The sequence below is a fragment of the Limanda limanda genome, chromosome 8 (assembly GCF_963576545.1).
Source record: "Limanda limanda chromosome 8, fLimLim1.1, whole genome shotgun sequence".
Classification (NCBI taxonomy): domain Eukaryota; kingdom Metazoa; phylum Chordata; class Actinopteri; order Pleuronectiformes; family Pleuronectidae; genus Limanda; species Limanda limanda.
In genome coordinates, this window is record NC_083643.1 from 21,206,091 (window position 1) to 21,220,961 (window position 14,871).

The window sequence follows — 14,871 nt, forward strand, 5'->3', positions numbered from 1 at the left end:
GCTGGCTCCTCCTTTCCTTTATGACCCAGAAACACATTTTGCCAGCAAAACCAATACTGCAGAAAAATTAGAGAGCTGGTTTGAAGTAATTTCTTAGAAATATTACTTGGGATAAGTATTTTTAATCTGTTCTCTATAGAATTATGACATAATGAACTTATGTGATGTGGTTCATTTGTTATGAATGAGCCTCAAGGCACAAACAACGTGGGAGAGAGGAGGGTTCTGTTAGAACATTTGTTTTTAATTCCCTTTTAAAGACTGTGAATGAAGCTGAAGCATTTTCCTAATAAAATGTAATTGTCCAAAACCAAGTCCGCTCTACTGTTTATTTGACACACACCAAAGACATCATTAGATATTCTTGACTTACACGTCTTCCCCAAAAGCATATGAGTGTATAGAGTAAAACAATGTTGTCTCTGGTTTCATTACTGTCTGGAAAAAAACTTAGATTACTATGACCAATATTTAGCAAGTTCCTAGGAGGCTCATTAGAGGGATAAATGTCATTTAACACTCTGAAATGTGTTCCTTAAACTTCAAGATTGGGCTGGGCAATAAATCGATAAATACAATAAATATAAATAAACAAAGCAATAGAATTTTCATCAATACAAATTTGACACTTTATCAATATATTGCTTATGCAAGCACACATTAGTTTTATTGATCTATACTTCAGATTTGTTATATCTGTCATGTTTGTCATTCATTGCCAATAAATAAGAGGTTATAACTTTCACTCAGGAGCAAAAACCAGCATTTACAACTTAAAAGAAATAAAAATATAGCATTTATTGTGATAATTATAGATGCTAGATATGATAATATTTATATTAGATTCCTGTTGGCTGCACCTGATTGGCGATAAGTAAACAACTGTCTAAATTAGGTTTAATTTTTTTATCCTTGCATCACTTGAAGTACGAAGACAAAAGAGGACAGAGAAATGGAATGAGAACCCGGAGCAATGTGAGATGTCGCCCCCTGTTGGGCATTTAACGTCAGTACACCGACTCCAACTTGTAACATGGCACTTAAATAATGTTTAATTGATATAAGAAAGTCGAGGATTTGTGTTTAATAGTTAGAAATAATAGGAACAAAAATTGTAGTGGGATTCACATTCACCTGGCTCCGTCCTTTGGTCAGGTAGATTAAACTAATATTGGTATTACTTGTTTTCGTGGATAGGGAAACACATAAAAACACTGAGGAACATTGACACGATTCAAGTGAAGAATAAAAAACACAGAAAACAACTATTTAACCCTAAATAATCGTGAAATGTTTGTTTGTTTGTTTGTTAGAGTTTCGCCTCGTGTCCGCTTGTTTTGCGACGGCGCCTTTAAGACGTTGCCTATGTGATCGGGATGACGTCAGACCCGGAAGAGAAGCTGTTGTCGTCACAGTGTTTTCATGGATGTCGTCCTAAGTCGATCTGGTTGGTGATGTCTGACTTATCCTCAATGGGAACAGCAAACTACTGTAGCTGTCAGCGAGCGGATACGTTAAAGTAACGACAGGAATGTGTTGTCAAATAGGTCAATATACTTGTGGCTAGTTGGTTGTAGCATCAGTGCAGAGTTAGTATGTCCTGTCAGGTGAAATCCTCGTCATACACGTGTGGATGTTTACACTAAGGTTACTGATTATTCCGTTTACTGAGGATTTTAGCAGTTTCGTAAAACCCAAGCGAAGGCACATGTGGACCAGTCCCCTCCTGGACTCATCTGACAGCTAACATGTCGGCCTTCGTAGTGAGGGCAGCTCTCCTCAACCTGAGGTTCACCTTCATGAGAGCAGGCTCCTTCGCCAGAGTCCGACTCATCCAGAGCTCCAGGACGTGTCTGGTAAAAAGAGGGCAGCTCCTGACTCACATCCCCAAGCTGACACTGCTCTGCTGGGGTGCCGTGAACGCATCATCATGTGCAGCCAGGTGCCAGGCAGCCTCTCTTCCCCTGCAGCTTGTGAACAGAAAGTCTGTAGCAAGGCTCCAGGTGCACAAAGTCATATTCTTCCTTCGCCTCAGCCTCCGTGCTTTGGTCCTGCTCCTCAAATTTGGCCCTCTTCTCCTCCTCTTCCCCTTGGCTCTGGTGTCCACTCGCTTGGCCTCTCTTTGGCTGGACGCTCTGCTGTGGGTGACTGAGACCTCAGGTCCGACCTTCATCAAGATGGGGCAGTGGGCCAGCACCAGGCGAGACATCTTCTCTCAGGAGTTTTGCGAACGCTTCTCCAGGCTCCACGTCAAGGTGCGTCCCCACGCCTGGGCCCACACCAAGCACTGTCTGCAGAGGGCCTTCGGGGAGGGCTGGAGCCGCTTCCTGGTGTTCGAGAGCAAAGAGCCAGTGGGCTCGGGGTGTGTGGCCCAGGTGTACAGAGGTTGGGCCAAGGCGGACAAGGTGGAGGACCCGGCCTTCCAGTCGCTGGTGGAGGAGCTGGAGAGGGAAGACTTGCTGGAAGCCTGGGAGATCCCTGGTCTTAGAGGAGTGGCCAGCTCCCTGTGGCGGTTCTGGAGAGGGAGCAGGGAGGAGGAGAGCAATGAGGAGAGATGGCACCCCGATGGTAAGCAGGAGGAGAGCTGCACAGAGAAGGAGCATCTGATCCCCGTGGCTATCAAGGTCAGTCCGACACGATTGCCTCCATTCAATTGTAGCCTAAGTCAACTAAGTGGAGCTGCAGTAGTGTGTTCTCACGTCCTGCAGCAAATGTTTATGAATAGTTTCTGGTGTCTTTCAGGTGGTGCATCCAGGGGTCAGGAGGCAGGTGGAGATAGACCTGATGCTGATGAAAGGAGGCAGTTGGCTCCTGCTCTGTCTCCCCCGACTCAAATGGCTCAGCCTGTACGAGATCATAGAGGAGTTTGAGAAGCTCATGACCAAACAGGTGGGAATAGTAAGACAATTTTTAAAGTTGTTTTTCACTTTGACTTTGATTAAAAACACCTCCAACTTTATTTGCTGGTCTTGTCAAAGGTCGCAGTGTTGAATCATCTTAAATGAAAAAGAATGGAATATTTAATGTACAACATCAGGACAAACAACCCTAATTTGTTTAATTATTATTGTTAATTATTTCAATCATCTGACTGAACTTTTATTTCAGATCGACCTCCGTTGTGAGGCCAGGAACATTGAGCTCTTCCGTGAAAATTTTCGTGATGTGGATTACGTGAAGTTCCCAACTCCCTTGCGGCCATTTGTCACCAGGACCATTTTAGTGGAAACTTTTGAAGTGAGTAGACAGAAGTATTTAAATTCTATGGGAAACACTCACTGAATGATTGAGTGATAAACTGAAGTCTCAATCCCCTTTTTTCTTTTTTTTTCAGGAGAGTGAACTGATTTCTAACTACCTGAGCTCCGAGATTCCTCAGGAGGTGAAACGGAGAATAGCCAGGATGGGAGTAGAAACCCTTCTCAAAATGGTGAGATACATAATTCACTGGACATCTGTCGTATTCATCTTTACCACAAGTGCTATTTCATGACTTTGTGTTTTCGTTTATGCGACTGTTCAGTATTGTGTCTACACTCCTCAAGACATTTTCTACCAATCAACATGGATAAATCTGTATTCCAGATCTTTGTTGACAACTTTGTCCACGGGGACCTCCACCCAGGGAACATCCTGGTCCAGAGTCGGGGTCCCGTTGCTGGTCCCAGCGACGGCACATCGGAGCTCTGGGGAAAGACCACCCTCACAGACCTGTGGGACACGGTGGTTGTTAGTGTCCGGCCGGATCCGTTTCCTCTCCAGCTGGTGTTGCTGGACGCCGGTATCGTGGCCCAGCTCAGCGACCATGACCTCGCCAACTTCAAGGCTGTCTTCACTGCTGTGGTGCTGCGGCAGGTAATGAGGGAAAGGTTGTGTAGTGGAGACAAAGTGTCAGTGCAGGTTGGACAGCTAAGTGGAAAGAAAGACAAGGCTTTGTACAGAGGACATAGATTCTAAATACATTTTTACTCTACTCTTAGTGCACTTTTTTTACAATGAACTTATGAAATTAGTACATAAAGCATTAAGTACTCAAAAGGCACTAATGGCAAGAATGAGTGTTATAATATGGTAAATATATTTAAGTGTGTATTTACAGACGTCAGTATTCATGATTGAAAATCAACAATTACTATATATTTATCACCTCAATATTAACAGCTATGTACCACTTCAGATTGTCCAAAACATTTCCTTGTTCTTTCATTCTCATATTCATACAGACGACATTGGTCTTCAAATATATAACAGGCTATCTACATTTAATTTTAAAATACAATATTATAAAGTTAAAGTTAGAGAAGACGGACGACAAGAAGCTCTCTTAATCAAATCACCTCCTGCATCTGAATTCAGAAATTATATTTTGGGGCCATCTAGGATTGTGAGTAGGGATTGCTCTCAGCATCTGAACAAACTATTACAGTTTTGTTTAAAGAATGTTGAATTTGTTTAGCTCTAGGCGGCCCATATAGCCAGTGACATAATTACTATTTACTTTTACTGTGTCTGATATTGATTCTGATTGGAAGCAGTTATTACCCAGTGGAAAAAAGTTCTAAAGGGTAACCGATCAGGAATTTCAGAGATTAATCTGTGTGGAACTCCAGAGATATCTGAGTGTTTATTCATGTTTACAAATTTTCCACTTTTCCATTGTAAATCTTTATCTCCTAAAAACATCACTTCTCTTTTCAGGGCGAGCTAGTAGCAGAGCTGATTTTGAATCATGCTCGAGCCAATGAGTGCCAAGATGTGCCGCAGTTCAAGAAGGAGATGGCTCAGTTGGTGGACCATGCCGTCAGCAATACTCTCTCTCTGGAAAAGGTACGAATCAACGTCAGTGCTTTCTTTTTGGGTCTGGTTTGTGATTGTGATGCAGGGCCACATGAGGACTGTGGTCTTGTTGTAAATGGCATTTCATAAGTACCTACAATCAGTATTTCAATAATTAACCCTGGTATAATCCTTTTATTGTTTGTTCTTGTGATTTTGTGAGCACTGTTTGCTTTTATTGTTGCTTTTTTAATTAATGTAAGAGTTAACATTTGCGCCATTACTACTCATCTATGTAATAGTTTAAATCACATTGTAAAGAGTCATCCATCTTTATGGTTTGATAGGCTGTGTATTGCTTGTGTTCAAAGAAGAAAAAACAAGCAAGCAGTATAACCAGAGGAGAGTTTGTTTGCACGATATCTAATTGTCTGGTGACAGTAGCTAATGACTGTGGGAAAAGTCGATCACTGATTACTATCGATGTGTTGCTGTTGTGTTTATAGATCAAAGTGGCCGACTTGCTCTCCAGAGTCTTCGGTCTGCTCATCGAACACAAGGTAAAATGTACCCATCATTTGTTTTGTGGCACTTTAGAGAAACTTAAGTCTGGTTCTTCGTTGTTTCAAAGTGCAGCAGATTTTTCCTCCAGTAAAATATCTTGACAAAGTCATTTCTGTGCAGCCCAGAGTTTTGCTGGTAACTGTAAGCAGAACAATTTGTCATCAAGATTTGGCTTGAAGAAATGAAATGTCAAGAGTAATGCCAAGAGAAATGATAGGTGAAATCACCATTTTCTGGTTTGATTCATGTCGCTGTTGGGAAAGTGTTGATTCCACGATGCTACTTTGTGGAAGTCCAACCGACATCATTGAAAGTGAACCAAGACAAAATAAACATTTCCTTCCTAGTAGTAACTGTGAAATGTAAACAAGTGCTTGAAATGTACTTGGAGCTCTTTCAATCTGCATAAATAAAAATCAGCGCACGTTCAAAGACATTTTAGTTTGCACATTAGGTTTTGATACTATAAAGTTAAGATATAAACGTTTGTAACTTTCTATCTACAATTGAAAACCACAGAAACAAACATGAGGTGACAATTCTGTTGCAAACAGGTTGGTTGCTTAGGGATTAATACCATAAACCCTGCTCGTATAGCCTTAGTATTAATGTACGTTATGTGGTGCCTGATATATAGGAAAAATGTGTTCACGACTGAAAAATTATGTGAATGCCATTTAAAGTCGGAAAAACACAGGAAGTCAAAAGAGATTTGAATAGCAGCCTTTGATGTCAACTTGAAAATGTTTCACTTTTGACACTTGCAAACCTTTTGTCCATCTCTCCCTAACACACAACACTGCTTGTAAGCCAATACAGTTGTTTTTATGATTTACATAAATTATCCATATGCCTTTAGTCTTTCTTAATATGTTAATGTTGTAAAATGTGTCAATGCTCTATACACATGAAAACAGTTTGTTTACCGAGTCAATGTTTTTATCCACATTCTGACATCAAAGCACATGAAAACACCAAAGTGGGAACAACCATGGGAACAACGACTTCACAACTCAGGAAATGAGACTTTGGAAAACTTAGAAGCAGCCATACACTCAACTGGAGAGCACTGGTTGTCATGGCTGGATGAACAATGATGCTGTTACTTACTGATGTTACTGATTGATGTTGTTTTTGTTGTTTTTTTAGGTGAAGCTGGAGAGTAACTTTGCCTCCATTGTGTTTGCCATCATGGTGCTGGAGGGTCTGGGCCGGTCACTCGATCCAAACCTGGACATCTTGGATTTGGCCAAACCGCTGCTGCTAAAGAACTGTGCTTCACTGCTCTGACACAAACACTTGGAATAAAGGCCGAAATTTGCTACTCCGACTCCGTTGGGCGCGGGGGGACGCACGGATCCCACGGATCTTTTTCATTTATGCTTATCCGAAGGCTGGGGTGCTGAAACAATTCACCGCCAGAACAGCAGGTGGCGCACCAGAAAACGAGCTTAGAGAAGCCTACCTCATGACGTCATTATATGTAGAAGAAGTCCACAGTTGTTTATTTACCTCATCCCAGCTTTCCTCACACACACTGAACAATGGCAACTAACTCTCCAAGAGCCCGCGGTCATCTGTGCGTATTTGTACACAGTCGTAGACGGGTTGTATAAGTGCTCGTACCTCCGGACCTCTTCCACTAGGCGCTCTTCAATGTTGTTGTCCATATTAGAAACGTAGTTGTGTTTGGGTTTTAAAGTGGTGGTTTTCTGATATACAGGCAGTTTGAGCTCCAGAAATGTGAGATTCCGTAAATGACGTAGTGCGGAAATGATGTCGTTAGGGGACCAATCACAGCCAAGGGCTGTCCCTAGGCTCTCTGAAATGCCCACGGAAGTTAGAAAAATCAGAGGTACACGAATAGCTTTCTGAGGCACTCAGAAAGGGCATTCCTCTGTCCGTGTCAGTCAAAACCGAGAAGCATATATCAGCCTTAACACGTGTACTGGTACATCCACACAGGTACGAACCCCTACACTGTATAACTATTGTACAGCTATAGATTTACTATGTGTGTATAACACTCCAGTGTGGATCACATAAATCAAAGCAGTGATGATTTTATTAATACCTCATAACATTGGTGGGGTTTTTGTCACTTTCCTCACTCTTCAATTGTGTCATCTGCTGTCTGGTTGAAGTTTGAACCCTTCAGAAATCAACTTGAAGGCACCTCTATCAGATCCCAGTGAATAAGAGCGGGTACACTTTACAGGAGGCGCCACTTGTGGTTTGTTGAGCGCTAATGGATGAGTCAGACACGTCGGAAGACACAGAGAAACATCAGAGACCATTTTTAGTGATTTAAGATGTACAGTGAAATACTTGGAAAATCCCTGGTTGATACACTAAAGCGTATTTTTTTACTTTTAATGACTAATATTGATCTCAGGATGTCTTTTATCACTCACTGTTTTATTTTTCCTTAGATCACGTGTGATGAGCCATATTTGCTTTAGTGTGAATCCCAATGTATTGTAACATTTTGTTCTGACACACTACATGGACATTGTGAATTTGTGAAGCTTAACGTCCTCATCAAAGTAGTGGGAGCACTTGTATGAATTATACATTTCAATTAAAAAAAGGGAATCTATGCTTATCCATCTCTTTCTTTCCTCTGCTGCCTTTAAACCACTCCTACATTCTTTTTAGTTCGGCTGACGCAAATTCAGAGCAGTAAAGTGACTACACCAAGGGCCCGGGATCCATTAATTTAGAATTTTATTAAATCTGTCAATGAAAAACACAGACAAGACACGCGAATCTGTCAATGTCATCAGGAAGAACAGTCAGCATGGCTGAAAGAGTGAGATCAGGAGGTTTTGGTGCGAAAAAAAAAGAAAAAACTTGTCACATACCCTTTATTGCAAAACTGTTGATTTTTTTTTTTTAAATCACCATCAAGAGCCCAGACAGAGCAGCACTGTTCAAGTAAGGAGGGAGGGGGGGAGAGGTGACAACTGTGTAAAAAAACCTTTTCAACAATAAGTATAATTAATAATAATAATAGTAATAATGACAAAAGAAATAAAAACATCTCTAATAGACAAACACAATCACCTCAGTTTAAGACGAGATTCTGTCACAGTCACAACAACCAGAGAAAAGTTGTCTCCTTTTTTTTTTAATGAATTAAATAGTTTTTAAAAATATCTCACCATTTACTTATAATCATCTTTTTTTCATTTATTGCGAAAAATAGGCAACTGGACTAATTGTGATGATGCAAGTTTTTCTGTGTTTATGTGTGTGCGTGTGTGTGAGACAGAGAGATAGAGACAAAGTGGCGAGAGAAAGTGGAACATCCCGGAGCATTGGCACTGAGAGCAGCAGCAGTGTGTGGCAATGCAGTACCCTCAATCGGCCACCGATTGACGCAGTTCAGTCTGAACATTCCTCCAGGGCCAGAGCTATGACGGCCCCCTCTCCCCCACTGTACCAGAGGAAGTGAAGTTCTGCCGACAACAGTGTTTTTTGTGTTTTTGGAATGATGCTTGTGAGTTGAAGCTTTGTCCATGTCCATGTTCGCTTATCGGCGTTGCCAGATCTCAGTTCTATGTACAAAGGTTTCAAATCCCTGAAGGACATTTACAAAGACAAGTGCAACCTCCGTGGGACCATCCGCCTTTTCTGGAGAAGCTCAGGGATCAGTGTGTCCCTCTGTAGGTGGGGGGAAAGATGGAGGGGGGGGGGGATAGTATCAATGAGATCAGGTAAACGTGCCACAACTGTTCTTGGAACAAAAAGTAAGGAATGATGGCAGAGGACCGAGATTCAGGAATGTCACAGGCTGGGGTGGGGGTGGTTACACAGTGACCTTCTTCTGAGGGGCACCAAAATATCCTAACATAAATCTTTCTAACAGAATGTCCAAAAAGAGGCAATGAAACAGGAAAGAAAACCAGCAAACTGCACAAATAAAATAACGTATCCATTCTCCGTTTGTCAAATCCTTTCATGCCGATCCATCAGTCTCTCCATGCATTTTTAAAAATAGTCCTTGAATACCAAGCACTCCTCCACGTTCAACAGATTGTACACTTGTTTTTTGTTTTTTTTGCTCATCCCAGACTTTTTCTATCAGTCTCTGTCAACTGTCAGTGTGGCGCCCCCTGGAGGACTGGCTGCCCTCCCGTTCTTTGTGGTGGTCCCCAGCAGGAGCATGCAGCTCATTTAGGAAGGGGGAGGAAGTAGGCACCCAAACAGGTACACGAGGCTTTCTGGGAGTGTATGCTCGGAAGAAATCGGGGTGTAAACTTTTTGTCCGATATGGGAGTTTCTTCCGGTGCATGGTGAGGGAGGGAAGGTGGGGCTACTGGACTAGAAAGAGGGGAGGGGTCTTAATGTAGGCAGATCTTGAGCACAGGCACATACGCTCATTCTCTCTTAAAAGAGGACACAGGTTTGTCTGTCTTTGAGACCCTGGCTGGGTAAAGGTCATGGCAGAGGGAGCTCTGTGCCATCACCACTGCGACAGGGCTTCTCATTGACTTTTTGTGTCGTGTCATCGAAAAGGTCAGCAGCTGTCAGTGGCCCCCCCGACTGGATCCAAACACGATAAACTGAGAATATTGAGGAGACAGATGAAAGGGACAGGCTGACATCTTGACGACAGAGGAGAAGAAGAAAGCACATCTCTTTCACACAGAGCCTGACTCTCTTCTGTGAGCAGCATCCATCCTCTAAAGATCTGGGGGGAAACGTTTAGGAAGACACAGTTACTATGTCCTTTAATCTCCACAAGCTTGTCTGTACATTACTTTCAGGAGAAGATGGAGGGAGCTGTCTAGGAGTTAGGCCTCGTCAGATAAGCGAGTAAGGGTGCACGTCTAGGATCGGGCAGTAAAGATGAAGTCATTCTCATCTACGCTGACTTGTCTCCATCTTCTCGCCATACCGTTGTTCCACAGGCTGCCCACAGGGGGTGATGTTCGGGCTAACTGTCGGGGGAGGGACGAGGGGAAGAGGATGTCCGATCGGAGTTCGTAGCTACGAGTTGAGCCAAGGGTGGTTGAGGCATTCGCCGGCCGAGGCCCTCTTCTCGGGCACCATCTCCAGCATGGGCATCAGGAAGTGGGTGAAGTGGCTGGCGTCTTCGTGCGACCAGCCGTACTTCTCCACCAGCACGTCGTACAGGGACCACGGCTTGAGCTTGGTGATGTGCCGTAACTCACCTGCAGGGGGGCGACAGGGAGCAGAATGAGTGATGGCACAGAGAGGAAAGTGAAGTCTCACGGGGTTGTTTGAACCAAATTACAGAAACACTTATTTTCTCACTTCCTAGGAAAAGGCTGGTGATATTTTTACATTTTCCTCATTGTCAACAAATCCCATTAAAAGACAACAAAACTGCAATTATACTATATCAGTAAGCTTGATGTAGCTTTTTGATCTGAGCCTCAAACTGTATAAACAACCACACCTTCGCATGGGATGTTCTTACACTGATGATCATGGGCACTGTAGTTTATGTTCAGTCCCACACACTCTCCTGCTGCTATAAACACTCACTGAAGCATTAACTGTGTCTTAATCCACAGCTGAAAATAGTCCCTAACACGGGCACTATTCACTGAAACGATTTGGTTTGATTAACATTGATAGAAGCTACAGTATTCATCTGTTTTTGGAAATGATTTAAATTTTGTTTAAAGAAAGAAACATTAGATCATGTCAGTAAAAAAAAGACAGTAAAAATGCTGACCTGGAGCCGGGTGCAATATACAGGTTAGCAATGTTACATGTTGATCTCTGGTCCTTTCATGGGATGTGTTAACATTAAGACAATTTCATTTTAAGACAACATTTTGATCTAATGGAAGCTAGCCATGCACATAATTATTTCCACCAAGGATGGTTGTATTTTCACCCCTGTCCATGTGTTTGTTGGTTGGTTTGTTTATAAGCAGGATTGCACAAAATCTAAATAACCTATTTCAATGAAATGTTGTAGATGGTTGGGGCGTGACCCAAGGAAGAAACCACAAAACTTTGGTGCGGACCTGAATCAGGAGACGGATCCAGGACTTTTCTTATCCACTTTTTTTGACATTGTGAGATAGGGCTATTTTAAACATTTCCGTTGATTTCTCAGAGAATCTGGATCAAGAGGATTAAATGTTTTCATAAGGGGACTGTTGATCCTTGGCAGAGGGTTGAACTCTTCTGAGTGTCATTCTCATTTTAATCAATATTCACTGAGGCCTGAGGATTTCCATCTCTTACATTTCAGCTTCCACCAGAGTACTGGAGGTGATTGGGATAGAGTTCTGGATGTCACAGTTCTGGAACACAGAACAATTTTTTGCCAAACTGTGTCCTTGTTACCTTGGGGTCCTTTCTCAAAAGAGATAATCCACCTAGTGCACAGTCAGCAGTTTTCATTGGGACTATTTCACCAGTAAATAGTTACTATAATAAATATAAAAAAATCCTTTCACTTTCATTTTCGCTGTGGTGGTAACAGAAATCTCAGAAACCCATTTCTCAAAATCTGGCCAGACAAATGTCTGCACTGCTGGATCCTATTAGAGGTAAGTAAGAAAATATGGTCTTTCTGTTTCGTACGAGCTGACCGTTATTCTGCAGACTCCAACCAATCACCACAACGCCGATTTCACTAATTAGTTCACCTCGCTCCGCTCGATGCTGTGCTAATCAGCACGGAGCTGTGATGATAGAGTGAGAACCTGCAAAGTCTTGGCCAAGAACCAGATATGGACAGAATGAAGCCGAGAAGTGGGAGAGGAATGGAAACAGACAAGGAGAAGAAGGTGTTTATTATTGAAGTAGGGGGAGATGACTGGCAATCAAGAGCAAAGGTTCGCTTCCAATCATGGCTGCCATGGTAACCTCTCCATCCTAGTATGCACTGATCGAAAGAAGCACAATAAGTGGGAAAGGAACTGCAGTCAGCACTGACATGTGATGTGATGAGAGCAGCACGAAGCTTCACAGTTTTTTTTGTATAAATAGAAACTGTGCTTGTTAAAAAAGGCTGAATGTTTAAGATCTTTTGGTCTAAATTCTTATACAAGCTGAGTATGTTTCAGTTGTTTTGTCTGGTTCAGTGTATGCAGACTGCTCCACCTCCCCCGAGTTCAATAAAAGTCAGCGTACGAGGCCGCTCGACTGAGCTGCACGTGCAGAGGCAGCGTGGTTAGACGGGAGGAGCCCGGAGAGACGGAGAGAGAAAGTCAGAGTAGATTAACGGAGAGCTGCGAGATAAAAGGGGGGAACATTGAGACATCAAGTGCAGCCGCCGACCTCAGATAGAGACAACATCAAAGACGGATCTCATGACACATTGTGAAGAATATATGAGCAGAAAGAGAAGGAGATGAAGAGGAAGAAAAAAGAGAATAAATGAGCGGGTGCAGGGGTTATCAGCTGTATCAAACACACACACACTTACCAGGTTCAAAGATGAGATGTGTCACACACTTCAAACTTTACAGTGAGGCCTTACTCCTCCATATGTAGCCTGGGAATTTTACTCTACTTTTACTAGCGTTGATACTGCTATTGATTCTTCCAGAAAAGACGAGGCTTGTTCCTGAAGTGTTGGCTGCTGCCTACAAATTTAATTGTGAATTATTAATCTTAACTCTGAAATACATTCTGCAGTGACTAATAACCTCTTGTTGAACTGGTTCCTTTTGGCGTCATTTCACAAAATTGTGATAAAAACACTTAAAAAATGTCAAACTTGTAAAATAAGTCCTCAAATGACCCTCGTTTTGTTTTTATTTAGAAATAATAATTGTTGAAGAATAGTTATTATTTCTGAGTGAGCATTTTTGTGATGTTTTGTGTATTTTTTCATCAAGGCAGAGCTTTCAAATGTTTTTTTTAAGTTACTCCTTTTTTGTGTTATATAAAGTACAGACATCTTTTCTGGTGTAACACTATTATGACATGGCGGTCTTTTTGATCGTAGTTCTTTCAATCCAAGAAAATGTTCTCTTATGGGAGAGAAAATGAATAATAAACATTTACCATGAATATAGTATGAATATAATGACTATGCCAATGAAAGTCAGTCAGTTATGATGATGAATTACTCCCCAGCCATAGATTATATTATTCAATACCTCTGCCAAGGAGGTTAGGTTTTTTTTACCCTCTGTTTGTTTGGTTGTGAACAATAATTACTATGAAACTTGGTGGAGGGATGTGATAAAGGTGAAGGAAGGGCCCATCGAAATCTTGGACATGTTTACGGGACTGATATTTATGAGTGTGTGTCCTTTGGTGCAGATCCAAATCACAGAATCTGCATCCAGTGAATTTAAATGTGGTTTCATTGTTGGGCCTTGATGGAGGTTTGTACTCTACTAGTTTTCCCCAGTTATTGAAAACTTACCTGAACTCTATCTGAACTGCCTTGATTCCGAATGACTGGAAGTACTGCTTTCTACACAAAAAACTTCATCCAGGTACTGGGACGACTATGAACGTATACAGCTACTCCAAAAAGGGATGAGGCCCAGCCTGCACCGAACCAACCATGAACCACAGAGTCGTTTACCTTTCTTGGAGAAAAACTCTCGGTTGTACTTCCCGGCAGCGACCACTTTGCGTGGGACCTTCCCAAGGAGCTCCATGATCAGAGCGATGTGGTCTGCCCACCACCACATACATCACAGAGGGAACAGGCACGATTCAGCATTACAGCATGCACACACACATCAACACGACAGGCTGCACGGGACGGAAACACACTGCTGCCTCGGGCCACTAAATAGACGCATTCACAAACTAATGACTAATGTTACACCTTAATGCAGGGAGGATTTGCTCTCGCTGTTCTCAGTCACTTTTTCACAATCACCCAAAAAGTTTTAAATTTTAAGCGTCCATTTTTGTGTGTCCCAGACATCTTTGTGTCTCCGTCCCACCAGCTCTCTGTCCAGTGCTACCTCTTCTGTTGAAGAACTCCCGGGAATATTTTCCGGAGAGTGCAAAGTGCCTCGGAATACAGCCCAGCAGCTCTATGATGTGAGCTATGTGGTCTACAGAGGAGAAGAGGAGGAAGGTGGGAGGATGGGAGGAGAGGGAGGAGAAAAGGGAGGAAAGGGGTTGCCAAAAAAGAGAGAGAAGAGGACGGAAAGGAAGGAAATACAGACAGAGAAAGGGTAGCGACAAGGAAGAGAGGGATTAATTGAAAGGGGAGAGATGACAGTAAAATGTAAAGAAAAACAGAAACGGGGAAGGGATGTGACAGGTTGAGAAAAGGGGGGAGAAGGAAGGATAAAAAGAGACAGTCACCGACAGTAAAGGAGAAAAATCGTGTTAGTGAGCTGTGCCCCCACAGCAGAGTTGATGAGATGAGATGTTCCGCCTTGGAATAAAAGTGACATGAACTCAGATGCAAAATTGAACAAACTAAATTCCAGAGCTACACTGGAAAAACAAGTAAGCTTTTTACCAACTTAAAATAAATATGACTTACGTTTTTCTTTTTCAAATCAAAGTTATCCTGTGTGTTGAAACAACTTGATCATCTTTATTTGAACAAACTTA

General features: G+C 42.3%; 2 protein-coding genes across 2 annotated transcripts in view; one reads left to right on the forward strand and one right to left on the reverse strand.

Moving 5' to 3' along the window:
- Nucleotides 1–1,419: 1,419 nt before the first annotated feature.
- On the forward strand, nucleotides 1,420–7,939 carry adck2 (aarF domain containing kinase 2). Its single transcript, XM_061076375.1, has 8 exons — nucleotides 1,420–2,624; nucleotides 2,743–2,889; nucleotides 3,109–3,237; nucleotides 3,335–3,430; nucleotides 3,586–3,855; nucleotides 4,699–4,827; nucleotides 5,283–5,336; nucleotides 6,490–7,939. Exons 1-8 carry the CDS (start codon nucleotides 1,749–1,751, stop codon nucleotides 6,628–6,630), a joined length of 1,842 nt encoding a protein of 613 aa, XP_060932358.1. The 5' UTR covers nucleotides 1,420–1,748; the 3' UTR covers nucleotides 6,631–7,939.
- Nucleotides 7,940–8,083: 144 nt separating this feature from the next.
- Nucleotides 8,084–14,871, reverse strand: part of LOC133009720 (SRSF protein kinase 2-like) — a 52,111-nt gene continuing 45,323 nt past the window's right edge. The window contains exons 15-16 of the mRNA XM_061077257.1: nucleotides 13,877–13,969; nucleotides 8,084–10,520 (exon numbers count right to left, since the gene is read on the reverse strand). Of these exons, the coding sequence (XP_060933240.1) occupies nucleotides 10,336–10,520; nucleotides 13,877–13,969 (278 nt within the window). The 3' untranslated portion in view covers nucleotides 8,084–10,335. The remainder of the gene's footprint in view (nucleotides 10,521–13,876; nucleotides 13,970–14,871) is intronic.